This window comes from Pelmatolapia mariae, linkage group LG10_11 (assembly GCF_036321145.2).
Source record: "Pelmatolapia mariae isolate MD_Pm_ZW linkage group LG10_11, Pm_UMD_F_2, whole genome shotgun sequence".
Lineage (NCBI taxonomy): Eukaryota > Metazoa > Chordata > Actinopteri > Cichliformes > Cichlidae > Pelmatolapia > Pelmatolapia mariae.
In genome coordinates this window covers 59,344,264-59,368,471 of record NC_086236.1, presented here as the reverse complement: position 1 = coordinate 59,368,471, position 24,208 = coordinate 59,344,264, and the positions used below count along the sequence as shown (strand labels likewise).

General features: G+C 42.6%; 1 protein-coding gene across 1 annotated transcript in view; it reads right to left on the bottom strand.

Annotated features, from left to right (window-relative positions):
- Window positions 1-16,705: 16,705 nt before the first annotated feature.
- Window positions 16,706-24,208, bottom strand: part of LOC134635478 (glutamate receptor ionotropic, NMDA 2D) — a 34,321-nt gene continuing 26,818 nt past the window's right edge. Inside the window, exons 14-16 of the mRNA XM_063484858.1 lie at window positions 22,029-22,264; window positions 19,348-19,915; window positions 16,706-19,239 (exon numbers count right to left, since the gene is read on the bottom strand). Of these exons, the coding sequence (XP_063340928.1) occupies window positions 16,706-19,239; window positions 19,348-19,915; window positions 22,029-22,264 (3,338 nt within the window). The remainder of the gene's footprint in view (window positions 19,240-19,347; window positions 19,916-22,028; window positions 22,265-24,208) is intronic.

Genomic DNA, 24,208 nt, shown 5'->3' with positions numbered 1-24,208 from the left:
TGACAGCAAGAACAAACGTTTGTCATCACAATGCTACTAATGCAAGCGCACACAGACACAATTGATCACAGTCTATGCGTGCATGTATGTGTGCAGGCCATGTGTGGTCCACGGATGATCCTGGGAGAAGAGAGCAGCAGGCAGGATCAGAGGCAGAGGATGGAGGGGTGGATTGGAGTGGGACAGAGAGACTGAGAGAGGGAGCGAAGGGTTGAAGGTCTAATTAATGGAAATGTAGGTTATTAGTCTCCTGATGAGGACACTGGCAGAGAATTAATTAACAATTATAATTAGCAAGATTGTTAGAGAGCAAAATGGTGTCAGCCAGCAAGATAATAGTGAGCTAGCGTGCATAAGGTGCGCGTGTGTGTTAGAGTCAGTCATCTTTGGTGAAAAAAAATAACAGCTGTGTGAACATGCCCTATCTGACAATGATATATGTCATTTCAGCATTAGTCATGCAGAACCAGCAGCTGATTGGAAATGATAGGGAGGGGGCTTTCCTTTGCTTTTTCTCTATAGAACTGCCTTTGCTGTCTTCATTTTCTGGCCCATAAGACTCCCAGTCTTCATTGGTCTTATCTTGGATGAGTCATGTTCTTGTTCTGTTGTCACAACTAAATGAGAAAGATGTCCTTGCGCAGTGAGAGAAAGACACAGGGGCACAAAAATATAAGCAGCAGACCATGCACTCTTCAGTAATAAATGCACTGGAAAACAAAACATAAATGGCTCCCAATGCATTCTCTCCATGCGGCATGATGAGTAAGCACTTATGGCTCTAAAAGTGTCTGTATCAGTGTGCTTTTGCATGCCCATTGAAGCATGTGTGCGTGTTTGAACCCAGGCCATAAAAGTGAGCTGGTATGCAGCCAGCCAATGATGCATTAAGGCTGTAAACCAAAAAGACATATACACGTGGAAGTGTGAGAAACACACTGATTCGGCCTGCATGATTAACAGCAAAGGGAAATGCTACAAACACAGAAAGAACTGAAGCCAAAAGGAAATATATATCTGACAATGGAAAAAAACAGAAGACTGAAGACACCACAAAAAACCTGTCTCAGTTATGACCAACCACTAGTCCCTACTCACTCTTTTTCTCTCACAGTCTACAGATGGCCATCTCATTATTTCTGACCATGGCTTAATGAAACAGAAAATTCTCCTCCGATAGAATCTTTTTGAGGGGGGAGCAATCAGCACTTTACCAATTACATGCATCCATTATCATCTAACGAGTGCTCAGTCGTATCAAGCACCGACTTCAACCTTGCTGGCTGGCTGGCTTTCTCCAATGAAATTAAGGTAAATTGACTTGCCTAACTGTTGTTTGTGGAATCAGGGGAGAAGTGGTGTCTGAGGTAATCATATCTGCCTGTTAAATTTGTCTCTTCAGAATCAAATTGGCTCTGTTTGCCAGTATTGGCTTCTATTTGCTTTTTTAATGAAGTGTGGTCCGCTGTGTTTTTCGAAGAGAGCAACAAACCTCCACGCCAGTCAGATGAGACATTTGGCAGGCGATTAGGGTCTGTCAACATGGCCTACAAAACTCTCAGTCCTGAAACAAATAAGCCTGCTCTCCATATTTGTTTTACTCCTGACCTGCCTCTCAGTGCAATGTGAAATGCTGCAAAGTGGAAAACCGCACGCCTAAACAGAGGCATTTGAGCAAATCAAACATCTAAGCGTGTAAGAGGTGTCAGGTATTAATGTCTTTAATATTACATCACTTTGTGCAGTCGTTTACAAGTTATGATTTTCATTACAACTCTGCTGAACCGGTGTAGTTCCAGGAAGTCTGTCTCTGTCATAGCTTGATTAAAGATGGACTCAAGCTGTGGGATCCCATTTTGAAATATTGAATTTCAGGCATTCACCATCTTGGTGTTTTAAAACCAAATAAGCAAGTGTGGGGTGGATATGACCAAGGAGCTGAGAAGACTGCACACTCATAAAGCATGCCTTGCCCTAAAGCAAACCCTTCTTTTTTATTTTCCTCTAAATACAGCCATAACTTAGAAAATGAACCTCATGGTGTATTAAAAAAGACTTTAAACTAGCATCTGAGACCATAACTGTAATAGGAACATGTTTACTGACCTATTAAAACAAGTGAGCCGTAGACTTCTATACAATTAGACTTTTTAGAAATCACAGGAGTTGCCATCTGCTAACACATGCTCTCTTCCATCTTATCACAAGCTGATGTGTGGTCAGGGAATGCTTCTAGTCATATTTCCACTTAGTGTCATTTTCCCTGTAGTTTCCTTTTTACGTGTGAGGAAGAAAGAAAACTACAGTCTATGCCCACGTTAGAAGGCCATGGGGATGGCACAACTGCACAACCTTAAACCAGAAGTTTGAGTCTTGTCTGACAGCTCCTTGGTCACCACAGTTACACTGAGGCGACACCACCAGAGCACTGTTCCTGGTCTCACTGGACCAATTTCAAATGCTGAGTAAGTCCTACTGACTCTCAGACTACTACAACTGCATATACAAAAAATGATGCTCAAAGGAGTATCCAGACCACCTACAAGTTCTCAGCTAGGAAACTAAAAAGAATGCAAGGTTGGCTTTTCCACACTGGCTTCATTTCTCAGATACAGAGAATCTATCCATCGATTTAAATACAACACTAATGTCTCGGGCGCTCTAGAGTAAAAATGGGACAAGACCCCCTTATGACAGAGAAAAATGTGGTTGCCTGATGATTGCACAGAATTTTTTGACATTCAGTGACTGTTTGCAAGTATTTGCAGCAGTTGCCCGGAGACTGAACGTGCAAGACCCTTAACTTTTGAGTGATTATTCTCAATTGCAAGGTGTGTGCAGAGGCTGCCTGATGGGATCCAACCTGTCTCTAAACATTTACAAAACTGACTGCAACCACCGCTTTGCAAAGAAATTGCCATCTAATTCATAATCATAGTTTAGAAAATAGTTAATACTCTCATTGCCATTTAATCTGTCCTGATGCACTAAAATCACTCTGAAGACGTGAGTGGTGGCCGACCTGGTCCACATCTTTGCAGAAGCCATTTTAAAGGTAACTAGATTTTTCTAGATTTTTTTAATCTCCAACCAACCACTGTTTTTCCTTTGTATACCTGTAGTGTAACAAACTGCTTTCCTATTTTGTTTTAGCACATTCTAGCATGCTGCTTCAGCATAATGCTTTCCACTGATGTGTAACTGTGCATTATCATATGTAGAGGGAAACCATATGTAATGGCTCTTGCTTAACTTGAATGATTGTATAAATGCATATGATTTACAAATGTTTTAGAAACTTTTAGAAACACTCAGGCAGTGAGCTTGACCCTGATGTCTGATTGTGTTAACTAATAGTTTTTTATTTACACATCCAACAGCAACAGAGGAACATGAGTATTCGCGTAAATGTAAGTTCACTTTTCTTGTAGCTGTTTTGTTGGGAATACTGAGTGGTACAGACATCTGTATGATGAACTTCTTTCATATACCTGTAGTTGTGTATTATACCATTACTATAAAATAAGGACTTTGTGAACTTTAAACTTCTTTCTATCTTGGCCATTTTTTAATTTTGATATATAAAACATTCACCGTTGGCAGACCTTGTCTCCACTGGGTATGTACAAAAGAAAAAAAAACTAACAAGAACTCAAAGCCTCAGCTTTTGGGCTGCAAAATCTTCCTTACTGCTACAAGGAGGAAAAGAAGGTTGTGAACAAAATGCGCTCAAGGGGAAGGATGAAAGCAGGAGGGCAGGGGTTTCAGGGTAAGAGGGGCGATTGGATAATGAGGCATGTGGAGAACAAGGTAAAGTCTGAGGATATCTTAATCTTCATCCCAGTTTTCTAGGATGAATTCCCTTTGGGCAGGTGGCACTACACACACACACACACACACGCAGTGGCAAATAAGGATGTAATACGAATAATTATTGTGTCCTAGATGCGGTGTTAATGTTGTTTCACACATACTAGCTGCACAAGACAGCAAACTTGCATTGCTGTTGATCTGAACGCTCTCTCTTAAGGACTGTCAGCACTGAAACACTGACTTTAGAGACGAATCAAGAAAATACAATTTAAATAGGGTGAACAGCACCGGCGCTTAGAGCTGAAATGATTATTCTATTAATTGTTCAGTTCATTCATAGAAAATTACTCAGGATTTTCTTTTCTTTTTTTAAACAAGATGATTCATTCAGTGTTTTTTTTAAAGCCTCATATTCTCTTAAGGCTACTCAAATGTACTACCCTGCTCTCCTCTGTTTTATCTTTATGTAAATATAATATCTATAACTTCAGGATAGTAGGCTGAACTAAAAAGAGGCTTTTAAGACATCACCTCCGGCAATCTGTGATTGTGATGGCCGTTTTTTGGACTATTCTTAGAACAAGCACTTCATTGAGAAAACAAACAAACAAAAAACATCATCTTGGGTAATCTGTGTCAGCATGAGCACAATGCAGAACAACAGAAAATACACGTTGCTGTGGTTTACTCTAATGGTTTGAGACGGAGTATCCGCAGAGATGCGAATAAATGAGACAAAATTTGCATAAAAAATTGCATGTGCATTATTGTGTAAACACCCTCTGTGCTCATTACCATTAAAACTAATCAAATAGCCACAGATTGCAACAAACACTGCTTGGGTTGGCCAAAATAAAGGAAGTGCAAACATACAAACACACATTTGTGCACATGTTGTCTCTCTCTTACTCTCTGTCACACACATAAACAAACATTGGTTTTAGCTGTGGGTCAGTTAGCCCATTTGTCCCCGGATGTAGCTCGGTGTGGCTCGTGTGGAAGAAGCGAGAAATTGGCTGTGTAGCTGGGGAAAAAAAAGAGCAAGATGAAAGGATGCTTGGATGTTTTTTCAACTTCAGAGATCAAGCTGATGAGTTGTAGAACCCTGTGGCGGAGCATACATGATAAAAAAGAAACAGAGCACTCTTTCCACATGTGCTGTACTGCGTGTCTGAGTGAAGTGTGTGTAGATACGCATGGATATAGATATAAAGACAGAAAGAAGATAAGAAATTATATAATAATGTATACATATCAATATGTATAATTATACAAAAATGCATATGGCATGTGCAACAGACAATAAAAGATTAGAAGAAGAAACAATGTAGGAATTATCAATCAAATACTGCAGGAACACACTGGTTAGGCTAGAAATATTTTAAGGAAGGGATAAACTAGAGAAAGCAGAATATAAATGAAATGACGGAGTCAGTCGGAGGAAACAGAATCAAAAGAAGATCAAAACACAAGATGAAGGAAACCTGTTACTGGCAGAATAGTGAGAAAGATAGAGATTGGAGAGGTGTAGGAGCATGGAGCCACTGCACTGCTTAGCAAGACACAACGCTAGACAGAGGCAGAATGATAGCGACAAAGACAGAAAGAGAGCGAGCGAGTGTTAAGCCCTGCGCTGCAGACATGCGTTACAAATCCCCAGGGAGCCGGTGGCAGATCAGTACAGGATCAATCTGCTGCACCTCAGCAGGGACGCAGAACACTCCTTCAATTCCCACACACCCTTCATCAATGTGTGTGTCATCATACTGTATGTGTGTGAATACATGAGGTGGGGTGGGCTAGGGTGGGGGTGTGTGAATACCTGAGGTGGGGTGGGCTAGGGTGGTGGTGTGTGGAGTAGAAGATGGGAAAACTGGGGGTTGGGTTGGGTTTAGTTATTCATCAGCAGATTAATCCAAACTACAGTACTGCGCAAAATTCTTGAGCCACTTCTCATTTCTTTATATTTTGCGAGGAAAACGTGAAATATGTCCGATTATCTATTGAAACATAAGCAGTATATGAGGCAAAAACAGAGTTTATAAGTCAAGTCAAAGAAACTTTATTTATATAGCATGTTTTAAACAACCTTCGTTGACCAAAGTGCAAAATATACAAAATGTACACCATAGAAAACAGTTACTAAATTAAAAATAAAAATAAACTAAAAAATCAAATAAAACAAGTAAATAAGACTGTGATTGGATAATAAAAGCCAGGGTATTATGCTCAACTAGACCTGAAAGCAACAAATACGTTTTTAAAAGAGTTTTAAAATGACTGAGAGACTGGGAGCAGCTGGTTTAACCTTGGTACTCTGGTAGGATTTCAAAAGTTCTGTTAAGTAAGGTGGCGCCAAACCATTAAGACTCTTAAAAACAAGTAATAAAACTGGAATGGACTGGAAGCCAGTGTAAGGAGCCCAGTATACGTGTAATGTGATCACACCATTTCTTTCCAGTCCAAAGGCCAGCTGTTGTATTTTGAACAGCTTACAGGCGACAAAGTAAGGACTTATCAGAGCCAACATATAAAGTGTTACAATAGTTTAGACAAAAAGTCAATTATAGTGTGATCTCTCAAAGTCATGTGGCAGGAGGCAGACCTTCACCTTACTGAGAAGCCTTACTTGAAAGAAACCTGTCTTAACATCAAATTTTAAAGCACTGTCAAGTTACACCAAGGTTCCTTGCAAAGAAGCTAAAAGACCGATGGCGCTGTCATATCCATCTAAGAGGGCGGGTCACCCAAAAAAAAATTCTGTTTTTCTTTTTTTCAGATTAAAGAAGTTTATCTCCATCCAGGAATGTACATCTCTGCGACTGTTTACTAGTGTCTGAATAGAAACATGGCTGTTGGTTTTATAGGCAAATATATCTTTAGGTCATCTGCAAAGCAATGAAAGGAGACATTATGCTTTTTAAAAATGGACCCCAACAAGCTTGAAAGTAAGTACTTCAAATGACTACCTTTATTCTTCATCACAGCCTGAACTCTCTTAGGCGTCTTTCTTGTAATTTCTTTAAGCAGTCTTCAGGAATAGTTCTCCGGGATTCTTAAACAAAATTCAAAACCCTTCTTCAAAACTTGGCTGCCTTTTGTTTGGTTCTCTGTCAAGTTGATTTCACACTGCTTCAATAATTTTAGGGGGGGGGGGGCTCTAGGGAGACCAATCCATGACTGATAGTTCCACTGTGTGCTCTTCTATCCAGCTATGCTCGTAAAGCATTGGCCGTGTCTTTAGGATCACTGTCCTACTGAAAAATGAAGACGCTGCCAATCAGAAGCTTTATAAATGGTATTGCATGGTGGATCAAAATCTGATGGTACTTTTCTGCGTTCATCATCCCATCAATTTTGACAAGATCCCCAGCACCACTGTTTTACAGATGTCTGTAGATACTCACAGTTGTACCTCCTATATACAGACGATAAAGGAACCAGAAATGTCTAATTTGGATTCATCGCTCCATAAGACCTGTTGTCACACATTTTCAGTCCACTTCTTGTGTAATTTGGCACACCTCACCATTTTCTCCATGATTCTCTTACTTAATGGTTTCTAGGCAGCCACCCTTCCACTGACACCATTTCTGATGAGGCTTCAGTGAACAATAGGTGGATCAACTGCATGGCCAAGTGTATCTCTTAGGCCCTGTGTCAGGGCTTTGCTGGATTTTTCTCCTTTCTTGCAGACATGACTTTCAGATACTGTTCATCTACTGTAGATAGTTTTAGGCCTGCCACATCTTTTGTACTCTACTTTTCAGTTTCCTTTTACATTTTCCTCAGTTTTTTTAAGGGCACACTGCACTTTTTTCTCTCTGGAAATCACCTTGCTGATACAAAATTACTATTTTTCTGCCTGTTTAACTCTATCTTTTCGGTGTTCATTGATTTAACGAAAGAAATGGGAACAAATTAGGTGTTGTCTGTTATGTGTACACACAACACATCCTTGAGTTAGGTGCCTTTTACAGGCTTGAATAATTCATACGCAGTGTTGGGAAGGTTACTTTTAAAATGTATTCCATTACAGATTACAAAATACATGCCCTCAAATGTATTTTGTAACGTATTCCGTTACGTTACTCAATGACAGTAACGTATTCTGAATATTTTGGATTACTTAATATATTATCAAGCTTTTTACAACTACATGAATGTACTATTGCTGTGTGATTACTGAAGAATACTTGCTACACCAATACAAACTAGATTTTTAATTCTTAATATAAAATGAGTAACAGTAGGGTGTACATTAGGTAAGGCTGCACTTTTTGCAGTGATCTCGTATAGAAAACAGGTCCGCGGCTCCGAACTGTAGTAAAGGGACCTCTGGCTAATACATCGGGTTTGTGTTGGGCTCGTAGTCGAAAACTATCTTTAGTTTGTTGTCTGGGTTAACTTTGCTAGCGAGAGACAGAGAGAACGTTGAAAGGCTGCTCCAACTGAACTTATTGTTTCGGAGAAATACACAAACACAGTGTACAGTCGAGTCTTAATAGCTTACTTACAATTGGACTACACTGCCCATGAGGCTATGCCTGTAACACTCTGCCTATTGCCTTCATATTAAATCATTTTTTGAATAATCATTTTTACAAATATTTCGCCACGTCATTATGCGGGCCGCAAGTAGAGGTGACATGGGCCGCGAGATTGAGACACAGGCATTAGAGCCTCTTAGTGCGTGTTTTGCTTGGGTTTCCACCGGCGTGGAATTACCAAAAATAGAGAGGGCACAGCCTAACATATGAAACAGGAAAAGACCGGCGTGTAATCCATTTAATTCAACAAAGTAACTGTATTTTGAATACCACCTTTTTAAACGGCAACTGTAACAGAATACAATTACTCATATTTTGTATTTTAAATACGTAATGCATGTATTCTGTTATTCCCCAATACTGTTTATAGGTCAGTGTCATGGTTTAACAAAAACACATTCCACTGAAAATAGTCAGACAGAAAAACTGGACTGAAATTAAGAAAAAAAAAGCAGCCAATGTCAAAAGAAAAACTTTGACAGAACTTCAGAAAGACTTGAACCATTGCGCAAGACCACTTTTAAAAATTACAAGAAAATCTGGCTCCTTGGAAGGCAAATATAAAGAGATTAGGAGTGGCTCAAGACTTTTGCACGCTACTGTTTTTACTATAAAACTTCCAGAGAAAAGCAGAGTTGAGCAGCATGCACTTAATATAATGTATACTTAATCAAATAAAATTTGTATTCCTGTATTTGACATTCACAAAAGCGCTCAGTGGGAAACTACATCACTGCTGGCATCCAACTGCACACGGCTCTAAGATAAATGATGAGACACAATGCAATTGATAGAAATATCACATGGGAGATCATGGAACAGTTTATCCCCATCTACTCTCCCATCATAGTCATTAGAGAGAAAAGCATAACACTGACCTCAGATCAGTGTTTGGGGACACAATGATCCAACTGCCTGTAACTCAATCTTATTAGAGCGTTAAGTCATTACTGCATGTACACACAGAGGCCTCACAATGCAATTAGCCATTAGCCCATCACACTGACAAAGCACGGCTAATTAGGAGATCGCAGGCGCACGGGGAGCTGAACAAAACATATTTAAGACCCCCTCAACGCTCTTATCGAATATCATGTGTCAGGTAATAGTTAGATGTTTTTTTCTCGCTTGGCTGTGCCGTATCTTTTAATATATTTTCAGCTGTGGCAACAAGATAAGAGATTTTTAAGAAATGATGATGATGACAATTTCAAAGTCAGTTTCAGTAGTTTGTGTTTTCTATATTCATTATTCGTGATAATGACTTCTGTCCATGCGGTTTAAACAGTGGTCTTCTAATACAAACATGCTACAAGGGTCTACAGCTGACTTCTTAGAAATTTACATTAGGGAAAAGGTCTGTTGTGTGTGAAATTCTATTCTGATCATCGAAAACACATCTGTGTGTTTTAGCAGGGCCAGAGCTGGTCAGGCGGCTCTGACTTGTACTCTGTAGCCTCAAGTTGTGGGTTGAGGCAGCGTGTTAGGTGTGTTCCTCTTTTTGAGGGCAAAAGAAGTGGATTATGTTAGGTCAACTCTGGCCAGATCAAAGCAGAAGTCTGACAGGAGCTGAGAAAACTCTGAGGAAAAATATGCTACAGAGCATGCACACACACACACATATACAAACACACGCACACACACGCACACACACTCTGGCAGGACAGCCTGATAGAATGCCAAAGAAACTACTCTTTGAGCTCTCCATAAATTTACTTTGAAGGAGTTCTGACTGAGTAATAGCTTGTATGGAAAATACTGTCACAAGCTAAAACACACTCACACAGACATGCCACGCTCCACAAACACAATCTCAGCGGCCCTTATTTATGAGCGCATTCGAGACAACAGAATTGGAAGGAAACACAGCACCACTGGCATTAATTAAAGAGAATCATATTTTATGAAGCAATTCTCAGGAAGTAAGTGCAGCACTGACCCTCCAGCCCCACCCCAGACAGACAATGTCAAATAAACTAACACATTTAAATTAGGGCATAGACCAGACCAGTCTGGGCTAGGAGCGACATCACCCAACTAGCAACCCGCCTTAGCAACCCATAAGTAGGCCTGTAGTGTTGGCAAGGTTACTAGAGCAAAACTGGGCCTTGTACAATGTCGAAAACACACACATGCACACACACACACACGCACTGGCTGCTGTGGGTATATGTGCCCTGTCACTGTGGTAGGATAAGCTTTTCACAGAGCGACATGCAGACCTTAGACCTGACGAGTGTTAACGTGTGACACTCCGGTATTTCCGTGATATAATTCATGGCCAATTCAGCCAATGAGGACCCTGTTTGAATTCTGGAGCGCCACACGTATTAGTTCCCAGGTCACGGGCCAATAGACAGAGGGAATAAGCTTGAGGCTGCACCAAGATCTCTTACAAACTCAGGCACTACAGCACACTGTACTAGGCTGGACTGGACTGTTGAATGCATGCATTTTGAGTAAACGGAAAATCTGATGAATCAAAGCAGATTAAGCCAGCAGGGTAAATCAAAGGAAGAGCAAGTAAAACAAATTGAACTTGGCTATTCAACACAAGAATTGAAGGATTAGAGAGCAAAGCAGGGTGCAGGGCTATACAGCAAACTCAAGAGACCGACAGCTTAAAACAAGCAGAACAGTCATTGTGAATGTACTTAACCTCCACAGGGTAGCTAAATTTTGCAAAAATGACAATTTTAAGAAATAAGTTATAGGGTGTGTTAGTGTGTGTTGAGCGTTTTCAAAGCCAGACATCTACCTGTGTGACATCACCAGACTACTTGAGGCAATGATTCATTTGCAGTGAGGGTTAGGAGAAGATGAAGATTGTTGCTTGAGTGAAGCGTGAACAGGAAAATTTCGAAATAATGCTTTTGATCATTTATGCGCATGATACACGTGCATAAATGTCACCATGACACAAAAACCTTTTAAATCAGAAATATGAAATTGCAGACAAAGGCTACATTCAGACTTCAGGCAAAGGTGTTCTGATCTTTGTTGTTTTTCTGCTCATTTGTGATTTAGATCTGATTTGTGTGTGTGTGTGTGTGTGTGTGTGTGTGTGTGTGTGTGTGTGTGTGTGTGTGTGTGTGTGTGTGTGTGTGTGTGTGTGTGTCTGCAAAACTTGCATGCAATCTTATCTTTTCAATTCTAATTTTGACCACTCCACGTTTTGCTAAATTGGATACGAATCTGATTTTTACTTTTACTCAGTCTGAACAGTGAATTTGAAATGACACACTTTTCTACTTCACTGTGTTGGGATGGAGGTACACTGCTATATAGTTTATAAAAAAAATATCCTTAATTTTTTTGACCAAATCTGTTTCACTGAGGCTATTCACCTCATAATCCCACCATTCCTGGCTTCAACTGCACTTGCAACAAAAGAAACACCGCAGGGCTCCATTTTTACCTATTTATTGCATCACAAAGAATGTGACATTTAAGCACCACTGCTGAAAAGTTCTGATGAAAAGCAGTGGTTGGAAACGTGGCATTCTTTGTGGTGCAATAAATAGGTAAAACTGGAGCCCTGCAGTGTGCAAGCTGTTGATTTTTTTCTTTTGTTGTATGCCTGTTTTCAACCTAGCACCTGCCCCTTCTTGGCATGGTGCATTTTTCTAGCTTCCACACACTTCTCTTTACAGAAGTGGCGCTGCATCAAAAATGTCAGAACTGAGAAGTCTCTTTCTTCTCATCCTAGCCCTTGTTAACATCTGCTCACAAATTTGCTAGCTTCCACTGCTCATCAGCCTATTAATGATACTCTAATCGCTGTGTTCAGTGGTCTCCATATTTACAGCAGCATTCTGCTTGTAATGCCCTTGGATTTGTTCTTTCTACCATGCAGGTTATTCATACAGGGGTCAAAAACTAATTTAAACAAGCAAAAAAAGAAGAAAAAAAAGAAGAAGAAAAAAATGGCAGATGTGAACAAGAAATTCAAACTGAGCACCGAGGCTTGCAGTGTGAACATGGCAAAGGAGCCACATCTGGATCCCGACTGGTTTCAGGCTATAAGTGATATGAAGGTGAAGGGAAAACATGCCGAGCAGCACACACAGATGATTTAAAGATTAGGTGATCAACTCAGTATTGACACTCATAGCCATTTCGAGCCAAACCAGTCCAGTCTAGATCAGCATTAACAGCAGACATGTCACCACCATGCTGCCCCTTTTTAAATATTCCAAGTCCTACATCTTAAGGTCTTAAGCTATGCAGAGGGAAGCACAGCGGATCTATGACCATTACTTTGGGGAAAGTGAAGGACATTATGCTATATTACCCAGCAGGCACCAGGTGGTGGCGGTGCAGAGGACACCATGGCAACGCCATGAAAATGCCATGGCAACACCATAGCAACTGTGGCCCCATTTGCTCCCTGGTGGTGTGGTACAGCCCAGACTCGCTACAGTGGTGTGGTCGTCAGATACACACTTCAGTCACATCAGTAATAGCAACATTGTTCATTAATTCTTTTTTATCAATCAATTAATTGATCATCATCATCAACAATCAGTCAAAAGGAGCAAGAACACAGTATCTACTGGTCTCTGTTTTTTGCTAAGTGAGAGACAGAGTAATGAGCTGATTTAACAAAAAAAAAAAAAAAAAAAAAGTGATCAAAGGAAACAAAAACAAAGGTCAATGGATGGGTTAATTAACAAAGAGATGTGATCACCATGAGATGCGGCTTTAAAAGAGGAGAGGTGGAGAGTGTTCATAGCTTGTTAATAAAAACCAGGAGAAGGAACTGCAGAGGAGAGCAGTAAAAAGCAAAAGAGACAGCAGACTGTGTGAGAGAAACATACTGATGTGTAAAAGCAGCGAATGCCAAAAAAGTCATGTTAGGTAGTACTGTAGAGGAGTGACAGACTGATAGCTATAGTAGATACAGATGAATAGAGAGTTTCGACTTTTACTTGTCTTTTTTGTCACAGGCACTAATGTCTTCACAGTCATATAGGAGGAATCAAAATTCAAAAATGATTTCAGTGTCTAGAATCGCTACAAAGCTAAAACATTTAAAACTATTTCATCTAACACTTCCTCCAAATATACCAAACTTAACTAATATATATATATACCTGTATGTATATATATGTATATATTTATTTGTACATATATATTTCTTTATAGATAAATGATAGAATTCAAATGATAATTGAATACAATAAAATATCTCAGTTAAATCACAGTATAACATGGTACATTCTCAAAAACATAGTATATTTTTAATATATTCTTTTTTTTCTCAGCATAAAATAAAATAAGTAAAACAAAATAAGCCAGAGGGTTTTTAAGAGTCACTTCTGTTCATGCAGTCACAGACTTAAGTATTAGCGCCTCAATAGAAATCAATAATGCTCAATGACATACCAGGTTTAAACCCTGTTGATTGGTTGGAAAGAACCTTGTTCTAGTGCGCAGGAAGCAGTCGCACTGTTGACGTGTTTTCCACTGTTGGGGTGCAGAGTAGAGCAAGCTTGCTATCTCACTGAAAGGTAGCTGTCCTGGGTCCTAAGCATTAGCTAAAACTGAACTACACAACCCTCCCACCACAAATCTTTGAGGTTTCATTCAGCTAAACATGCAATGATTCCGGGGCTTTCCAAAGAATGGGAAACGGCAAAAGCATTTCTCTAAAAACAGCGACAGATTGTTTTTAAAAATTGCCCCACGCAGACTTAGAAAAAAAGCAATCCATGTGCAGATAAAAGGTACAGTCTCGCCTCACTGCAAGGCAAAGGAGTTAAAAAGGGGGAAACAAGAAGGTCGACTAACCCTTCGATCTGTGACGACATGCACAAACACAACGCACAGCCCATGACATAGCAGGTCAACCCCCTCCCTCCTTCTAACCCTTATCAACAGCATCCAAAAAAAGAAAAACAAATCAAAAAGCTACAAAGTCTAAAAGTAGGTGTTCTTTTGCTACATTATGTCAAAGCTACATTCAACTACGACAGAAGAAGAGCTGGGCTGTGGCTGGTCTTAGCGTGAGAGATGAGGTGGATTATGAAAATACAGAGTCTATGCACTGCATTATTGGCACAGTTTACACAGTAGATGGCTTTTTGCACAGCTCACAGAAGGTGCAATGCTACACAACACTACCCTCTCTGAAACACATTTTTTTAATAGTCATACTGGTCAGCTACAACCTGGTGCTTTGGACTTACAGACCTGATCACAATCGTATCTGACCAGGTTAGATGAAATTTGTCCTACCGATAAGAAAATAATTGAGCGAATGGAACACCTCTGATTTTTTACATTTTAAAATAGAGATAAAACTTGAATGTGTTCGATGCAAAAAGATGTGCTATTGCATCCATGTCACATTGGAGGTGGGAATATTGCTCAGAGTCAAACAGTCATCTGATAATCTTGATAACGCGAGTTATCACTGACTGCATTCAGTGAAGTGTCAGCTAGTGTAGGTGCACCTCAAAACGTTCACAGTATATATATCGTTCAGTCTTATTTGCCAAAAGGAAACAGCCACAGCGGGCAGTTTCCTCAGCACAAGTGTCGTGGTACTTAAACACTGGTTACAGTGGATTTTATTCTCCGTTATAGCAACATGACTTCAACATTAAGTGAATAGTTACGCCAACAAAATATGGTACCTGGAGATTGTGCATGCACAAGTGTGGCACACGTGTTTGAAAAAAATACAATGAGGAATTGTGCTTCTTATAATCCATCACCTACAAACTCTGCCAAGGTACAATAGAGTAGCAACATAAAATCACATCCTAAGAGAGCTTTTTCCAATGCACTGCACTTTTTTTTAATTCTCCTCAGCTCCTCAGAATAAATCCTGACTGGCCACTTTCATAAAAGTAATAAAGTTTATAGCTAAACAACCCTTCCTCCGTATCTTGTACTTACAACTCCTGCTTCCAACTCCTGCCTCCTGCACAATTGTCTCATAAGCTTATTTGAATATTATGCAGCCATCTAGTGCCAATTACAGATATTGCACCAATCATCCTCTTGATCCACTTCCATGAGGGTGAATTATGCGCAGTTTGCATGTGGAAATAAAAAATGGGATTTCATCCGTGAAGACGGATAACTTGCAAACCAATTTTACTTAAAAGCTCTTCACTTAAATTTGGCACAGCTGTTGAATCATTCCCACTTCCAACACTAGCCACATCCAGCCTCCTCTTTATTAAAACACTAACACAATCAGATATTGATAGAATAAAAAAGAGGGCATGGGGAGAAAAGTCTGAATAAGAAAAGAAAAGACAGACATGAAAGAAAATCTGCTACATGTCTTTTTTGTTCTTATTGTTATTTCTCTTTTTGATCTCCAGTTTGTTATTCAAATATGTCGATACTCAACTGTGTTCAAGCATTACAAGCTCCAACAGGGAAGAGGAGAAGTTGTTCCTTTTCTCTCTGATTGGTTAAAAGGGTTTCTAGTAAAACATGACATCACGTAGATGGTCCTGGGGTAGAGCTAGATGGGTCTGATGGTGTCATGAGGTCAAAGGGCAAATAAGTAGCACTGTCCTCACTGCCCAGTGAAAGGTGATCAGGCAGACAGTGCATGAGAGAGGTGACTGCATTGCTTTTCATATCATCTGATTTACAAAAGGGAAGAGGAAGGAGTGGTCTCTCCAACACATGACAAGCAGTCCTCCAGTCCAGTTCAAAAGCCAAAAGCCAGACAGGAGAGGAAGCCAGACACGACAACTATTCTGGCATCTTTTTGGAGAAGGTGGGTCTTTCCTCATCCCACCGAGGTGTGTTCTCAAAGCCAGAGGGAGGGAGACGTTTTGAGCATTTTATCTGTGTATGTGTGTGTGTTCGTGCGTGTGTGTGCATGTGTTTGTGTGTGTGTGTGTGTGTGTACAAACATGACATCATTACTCACAGGTTGGAGACTACTGTTATCCACAGTTGTGACTCGGGGAGGGGAGGAGAACCGAAGATGACATCACAAAGCTCATTTCTGAGCAGAGAAGAAGTTCTGGGGCTGCTGTCCCCGGAGATGCAGCCTCGCCTTCACTCTCATCATCATCGTGGGAACCATCCAGGCGCACATAGCTCACCCTGGTATGGCGTCTCACTGTCGCCCTCACTAGAACGCGTACGATGGAGCGGGTGGCAGCAGTGTTGCTCTCACACTGGCTCGTGTTAACAATAGAGCTACTGTCCGTATCAGCTCCAGCAGTGGTAGTTGCTAATTGATTACCTGTGGTCACCTGGGCAGCCATATCTCCGACGTCATCCCTGGCTCCAGCTGCCATGGCACCACGGTTCTCAACAGCAGTGGTGCTCGCTCTCACGTCTCCCTCTCTCCTCTCCCCCTGTCATACCTCGCTCTCCAGGCTAGAGAAGTGGGCCGACCCTCGACGTGAGCACAGGCTCTTGGCTTTGAGTGGCAGGTGGGGAGAGTAGAACCTCCGTGGCTGTGGCACAGAGCGCAGTCTCTGATATTGGAGTTTGGCACTGGCTGAAGCCGGAGCCTGGGCCTGGCCTTCCATCCCTACCCCTGCTGGTGGCGAGACAGAGGATGAGGAGGGTGGAGGTGGGATGGGCATCGGGAGGGACGTGGGAGACATGGACGGCTGCTGTGGTGGTGACGGTGAGGGCTGAGGCGGATGGTCTGTGGGCTGTGTGCTGAGGCTGAGGTTAGATTGGCTGCCTGATTTGGCCTGGCTGGAATCGGGTTTGGGGGGCAGCGGCTTAGGACGAGAGACACCGCTGAAGCTGTGGCAGTGGGGGAGAAGCTCTTCCTGGCTATGGGAAAGTGCTGTGGATCCTCTCTTGGAATGGGAGGTGTGTGAGCGGCTGTGGGGATGTGGATAAGGATGGGGTTGGGGGTAAAGGCTACAGGAACACATGGTCGCCCGTGGTGCTTCTTCCCCCCTTTCCCTAGATCGTCCCTTGTTCTTCCCTCCTCCACTCTTCCACTTTTTCTCACCCTTCACAGGAATTTTGTCCATAGACCAGTATCGTCGAGGTGGAGGGAAGGCTGCTGGAGGTGGTGGCCACTGCGAACCCAAACCCCCGCTCCCTCCCCCAGAACCCCAACCAACACCTGGTCCCGATCCCCAGAAATCAGCTCCAATCCAGCCTTCTGCTCTAGTTCCTAGTAATGAATCATCTCGACTGTTGACACTGCCCCCTTTCTCTCTGGAGGGGTAGGTACCAAAGAACCAGCCTCCTCCTCCTATGCCCCCTATCCCAGTGCCGCTTCCCCCTGAACCTCCCTCCCAGTATCTTTCAAAACGGCCAAACTCCCCCGACGAGCCCTCATCTGAGTAACTGTCCTCTGCCCTGGCCCTGTCCCTCTCTGACTCAGAGACGGCCCCCCTACCTGCCCTCCTTCCCCTGCCCTCCACCCGTTCCCTCACTCTATCCCTCTCCTCCTCTTCCTCCTCCTCCTCATCATCGACATCATCGTCTTCAGAGTCCCACTCATGGAAGGATAGCCCTTCTCTTGTGTGTGCTTTCTCTTTTTCATAACGCATTAACAAAGGACGCCGTTCTCCAAGCCTACCGCTATCATCTCTATCCATCCCCCCACTTCTTCGCCGCTTAGAGGACGGAAGAAGCGGATGGAGGGATATTGGAGGAGCATTAGAGTCACCTCCTCTTCCATTTACCCAAAATTTGACGGACGCAGGGAGCTTGTTCAGGTTAGGATAGCGCTTACTGGGTGTACGATGCCTTGAATGAGAGTGTGAGGATTTAGGGCGCCTCTCCCTGCTTCTTCCACTGTCCTCCTCTTCCCTGTCATTGCCCTCATCTCCTTCTCTTCTACATCTCTCTCTATCTCCTTCCCATGAATCGCGCCCCTTTTCCCCAAATGTGCTCCGATACTGCGCAGAAAATGAAGAGTAGTCTTGTATTCCTCCTTCCCTCTCTCCCTCTGCCTCTCCTTCCCTGTCTGCCTCTATATCACCCTCCTCTGTCTCAGACCGCTTTCCCCCTGTTGATTTCTTCCTTTTCTTTGTTTTAAGGGCCTTCTTCTTCCTCTTTTTTACTTTTCTACGCTTCCTTTCTCTCTCTCGCTCTCTTTCCCTTTCTTCTCGCTTTTTCCTCTTTTTGTTCTTTTTCTTTTTCTTCTTCTCCTTTTCCTTCTCTTTTCTTCTCTTCTTTTCCCTTTTTTGCCGCTCAGCATCTCCACCTGCTCCACTCCTCTCTCTCTCACTCCAGCTTGCCCACCACTCTTGGAGCTGAGACAGTTGGCTCCCACCTCTTTCTCTCCCTCGTTCCCTTTCTCTGTCACCCCAGGACGTGCGTGGTTTCCTGGGGGGTATGGGTGGTGGCAGGCGGCCGTGACTGAGAGAACGAGGCCGGATGATTGAGCGCTCCCTCTCTCTTCCCCTCCCAAGGAGGAGGCTTGACTCTTCTGTCAGCTCCTCATCGTCATCATCATCCTCTCCATCTATTCCTCCAGTTCTGTCCCGTGTGCTCCTGGAGGAGCTGTAAGAGTAAGTAGGAGAGGTGGAGCGAGAAGACGAGGCAGATGACGACGTGGATGTGGATGATGTGGTTGACGAAGAGGATGAAGATGTATAGTGCAAGGATGCAGAGGGAGAAGGAGGGGTATAGGAGGGGCTGAGGGGTACCGGTACAGGAAGTGAGAGTGGGGGAGAGAGGGGGCGTACCCTCCTCCCTACTCCCTCCCTCACACCATCTCGTGCTCCTCCCCTCCGCCCTAGGGGCAGAATGTTCTCGTATAGTGGCCCCCCGGACTCTTTGGGCTTCTTGGGCCTTCGTTTCCTCAAGAAGGATGAGGGGAGAGGGGGGGAGGGGTGTGGCAGCGGGGGTGTAGGAGGTAGAGGTGCCTGACTCTTAGGAGGCAGTCTGGGAGTGCCCAGAGGTTTAACAGCCCCTTTCCCCTGACCCCCGCTGCCACCTCCTACCACCTTCTTCCCCACCCCATGGTCGATGCCCTTCTCTGAGTAGAAGGCCACACTGGCTGGAGGGGGCTGGGGGTGGCCCCTGGGCATAGTCTTGGGGGTCTGGGACCCTGCCTGCTGCTCCATGCAGGGCCCCAGTCCCTCAGGGTCAATGGGACCATAGTAACGCTTATAACCATCAAGTCCCCCAGCCCCTCCAGCAGTGGAAGCCCAGTTTGGTGGGACTTTCTGAGCAAAGGGTCCCATGTCACTGATACCCCCCCTTACAGCCATTGGGTTGGTGGCTGTAGCAGATTTGGGCAGCCTCCAACGATCCACCACAGCCAGTCTGCGGTCTGGTCGTGGCAGGAAGGTGGAGCAAGGTAGGGGCGCACCAGCTATCGGTGTGTTAGCTGGACCCAGTGCTGTCCCAGAATGCACCACGGTGGGAGGAGAGCCCGGTAGAGGTGTTTTGTACACGGGCTGCGGTTGCTGCGGTTGCGGTTGTTGCTGCTGTTGCGCCATTGCAATTGCTGGGTTGGTCAAAGACGTTGAGACAACATGTGACTGTGACGGAACTGTAACCATTGCTGTGTGGTGATGCGTTGGCAGACTTTTAGCTCCACCTGTTGCTGTTTCATCCTCAAAGCTACAGCAGCTGTACATACCCTAAGACAAAGAGAGAACAAATACAAAACTAGTCACTTAAAAGGCTAAAGAATCAAATGTATTCTCCCAAATAAAAATCAGGACATAATTAATTAAATCTTGCTTTGAAGAGGGAATAAATGTAAGTATATTAGGGATGTAACAGTTTTTTAAATTCACGGTTTGTTTCATACCTCCTCACCTGAAGCATCTTTAAACATTTAAGCTGTCACTAGATTAGCAATGCTTTAATCAGGTATTAAACGCCACACCTCCACATGGCTAATTAGCATTCCATTCAACACCCAGATAAGCTATTTCTTAATTCTTATTATACCAACATGTTTGCCACAACACCGCAAAAATATGTTAAACTGTTAACTGTGAATTTCACCAGAAAGCTTGGCTAACATTCCAATAGCTAACAGCTGGTAGCTTAGCAGCTTATTGATCAAGTGAGCGTTCCATTTCTCCACCATGGCTGTCACAAAAGCCTCCTGAGGGTAGCCTGTCCCATAACCCACTTCAGCGTTTACATCCACGCTCTGCATTCCACTTTCACATTGCTTCTTTTCAGTGTCTTATCATGCCGCTATAATAGCAATAAAGCTCCCCTCCAATGTCACTTGACTAGAGTGCTGTTAATCTTATAATGCCCAACACCACTGGATAACAGCATGGACAGATCCAGGCAGAATGGAAATGACTACATTTGCTCAAGTACTTTACTAAAGGTTTATTGTAATTGTACTTAACTATTTCTATGTTATGCTACTTTCTGCTTTTACTCCACCATATTTTGGATACAAATATTATACTTTGTAGTTCATATCATTTATTTTAAACCTTTAGTTTCTTATTATTTTGCAAATCAATTGCAATTTTACATCAGCCATATTAAGTAAGTTCAATCATATATATAAGTAATTAAAATCATCAGCAGTTGGAAAATCAGTGAGATATATACACACATAAATCAATAAATGTGATCCAGTAATACATATATAGATACATATGTAGTAATCTGAAAAGTGCCATTCTACATAATGAGCTTTACTACTTTCGGTACTTTCGATATATTTTGATTATAAAACTTGTGCACTATTAAGATACTTAAGTAGGATTATAACTTTTATTAATAAAAGTCTAAATACTTTTTCCCCCACTTTGCAAAACAATTATCTAACACAAAATTCTATTTAAAAACTTGTGCATCATCACTTTTCACTTAACAAATCTGTAATAGCACACAGGGGCGCAGTCTGAAAATCATGCCCAATGTTTTCTGTGCCAATTTGCTACACTGATTTTATTTCTGATTAAATATTCTAATTTGCTTTTGCTGCTTTACTCTAAAATCCCGGAAATGCTCCTGTGGGTGAGGACCTCAAGAAAGATGGCAGTCTACATTGCAAACTGTTTGACTAAAGCCCCTAAAAGTGACTGCTACAAAGTTACAAAAGGCACAGTATTTTACTGTATATACAGCTTACATTAAAGATAATGAAGGAGCGAGGAAGAGCAGAACAGAATAAGAATGGAGTGCGTAAGAATAAAACAGCTATCCATAAACTTACGGTGTTTTAAAGAAATGCAAATTTGCCGTTTTCAGTTTTACATTCATTACTATTTATAAGTACAGCTGTGCGCTGCACGGTTAATAAAATGCATTCATAAATGCATAAACTGAGACCACAGTAGTGGGAAATGGATAATTTGTCAGTGAAGCTACAATAATTACATACATGGAGTGGGTTGTTTCTGTCAAGGTCACTGTCAGAGGAAGAGGATATCCAGTGTGTGAGCAGAATTGAATTTCAATTAATCTCCCGAATTGACAGAGGGGAATTGAAATGACCCCAAAGCTCACAATTTCTAACACTCACGCTTAGTAACAGGAAAGGTCACACACAGGATCATGCTTACACATGTGTGTTCAGATGGTGACAAGCACAGCCTTCTGTCTACCATCATGTTGCCGGATTTAGCACAAAAAGAGGTTTTCAGGGTGAAAATGGCCGTCGACACATGGACATAAAACACATTGACAGCCAGAATGTCTTCAAAACAGTGAGAAATTTAACATGTTTGCACATTAAGAAAAACCCCCACACACGAAGGGGAAAACACTTACCCTGCTGATTGCCAAGAGAAAGTCCAATTTTCCAGAACTAGTGGCCATGCAGTGGCGCAGCTTCCAGTACACTAAGTGTTCCCAGGCAAACACCAGCAGGCTGAGGCCCATAGCCACCAGCAGCATGTAGAAGACCCCAGCCATGTTGTCAATGTCCAGTTTACTGCTCATCACCTCAATTTTGTCATTATGGCAGATACCTGACAGCCAGAGGCGCTCCAGCATCTCAATCTCATCTGGAAGGGAAGGATGAGGATAGAAGAGAAGGGGGGTAACGAGTGAAAGTAGAGTGAAAGTAGAGGGAATGAAGGGAAAGAGACAATAGGATTTTAGTTAGTTTAAGGAGTTAGATAGACAGACAGACAGACAGACAGATAGATAGATAAGCACTGAAGTACAGGTCTGTAGGCTTGTTTTTTGCCCATTATCCAAGGTGACTCTTCAAGGTCAGAGGTCAGCAATACAAAGAACAGAGTCCAAAACAACAAAGAGAAAGGGGACTGAGACAGAGAGGGAGAGAGGGTCCAAAACAATGAAGAAGCACTGAGAAGCAAAATGGCATCGACAACCTAATCTCAACATTGTAACCCAGAGTAAATGAGGAGAAGAGAAGAGAGACCAGGAGCCACAGTGAGATGGCTGGATAGGTTGAGCGAGCATGGAAAAGTGTGAGAGAGGTAATGAGGGAGCCTTGGAAAGAGAGAGGAGGAACGGCATTCTCTCTCCGTCCACGAACGTGTCAGGGAGAATGAGACAGACAGAGTTAGAGAGGGTTGGAAGAAGGAAAACACAGATGGAGGACTGTGTGAGATTGTGTCATCATGACAAACAGTGGAACGCTCCTCAGCTTGAAGAGGATGGGAGGAGAGAAAAAGAGGAAAAATGTGAAGAGAGAGATTTGATAGAAAGTGGCAGAGACAGGGAGAGAAGATCATAATCAGTTAATTGTGCTGGAGGGATGGTCAGGATCCTCACCCAGGTGGTAAGCTCAGGGGGGGGTTTAAGATCCCCATCTAATAACCTACCGAGAACCAACTTTTTACCCATAACTATATCTTTTCTTAACAAATCTGAGTTTCCAGGCTAAATGTGTGACTGGCTGCACGGGCTAATGGTGTAACCATAGTGCTGATCATTTACAAGATGCGGTGCATGATTCATGTTAGAGTTATATCATGACTAACAGAAGTCATAATGAGAGCTCTCTGTCACACTAATAACAACGGCCTGATGAGCAGTGCTGCGATAACCAGGTATGAAGTTGCCTTCACTGCACACTGCAGTCTCTGAACTATTTCAAATGAAAAGCAAGAGCAGAGTTTAAAAGCTGACAAGTCACACATCTAGTCATAACACTGCACTTCGCTTCGAAAACTCAACCTTTTGCCTTTTCATTTGTGCCATCATTAGCCCTGCTCGCGTAGCTTAGATGAAGCTGATGCAGTCATCTGTGTGAACTGGTTAATGTGTCTCCTGTAGAACATCATCAGCCAACAGGCCATAGCCTCCAGCTACATCAACAGATGGACACACTGCTACTGCAGCCCGCTGGCAGTTTAAGGTAACAACTCACTGTCTTATCTATATGCTCACACTTTTTTAGACACAATGTCTGTTTTTAACTCTATAATGTAGTCCCCACTGTGGAGAATTCATTGGAATTATTGACCTTCAGTGGCAGTTGTGTGTCCAAACAGGAGCCCGATTTGGAAACATCAAATATCTTACTTGAGGGTGCAGATAAACAGGTGTCCTGTACTTCACAAGTCTCAGCTGAATGCTTTCTCCGATCTCTCGGTCTCATTTCCTGGCTCTGCTGCCATTTGACTCCGAGTGATTCATCTTGTGCTTCTTCGTCTCCCTCTTAAATTGGGCTCTTTTTTCAATGTGCATGTTTTTTCTCTCCCTTAGACCTTTATGATGGCGGTTGTCTCTGCCTCTCAGTCACAGCCAGCTCAGGTCTGCCAAATCTGACAGGTGTGTCAAATCCACACTCTACCTATGTCGTTTCTGGCAGGTCAGGTCAGGTAGAGCTGGCGACACTGCAAACACGGAGCTGGCACCGCATCACAAAGACATTATTTAATAAGAGAAAACTGTATTTGTGTGTGTGTGTCTAAGTGTGTGGGCGAGTGTGCATATGTAAATGTGCAAGTGTACATTTGCATTTTGCACTGTGC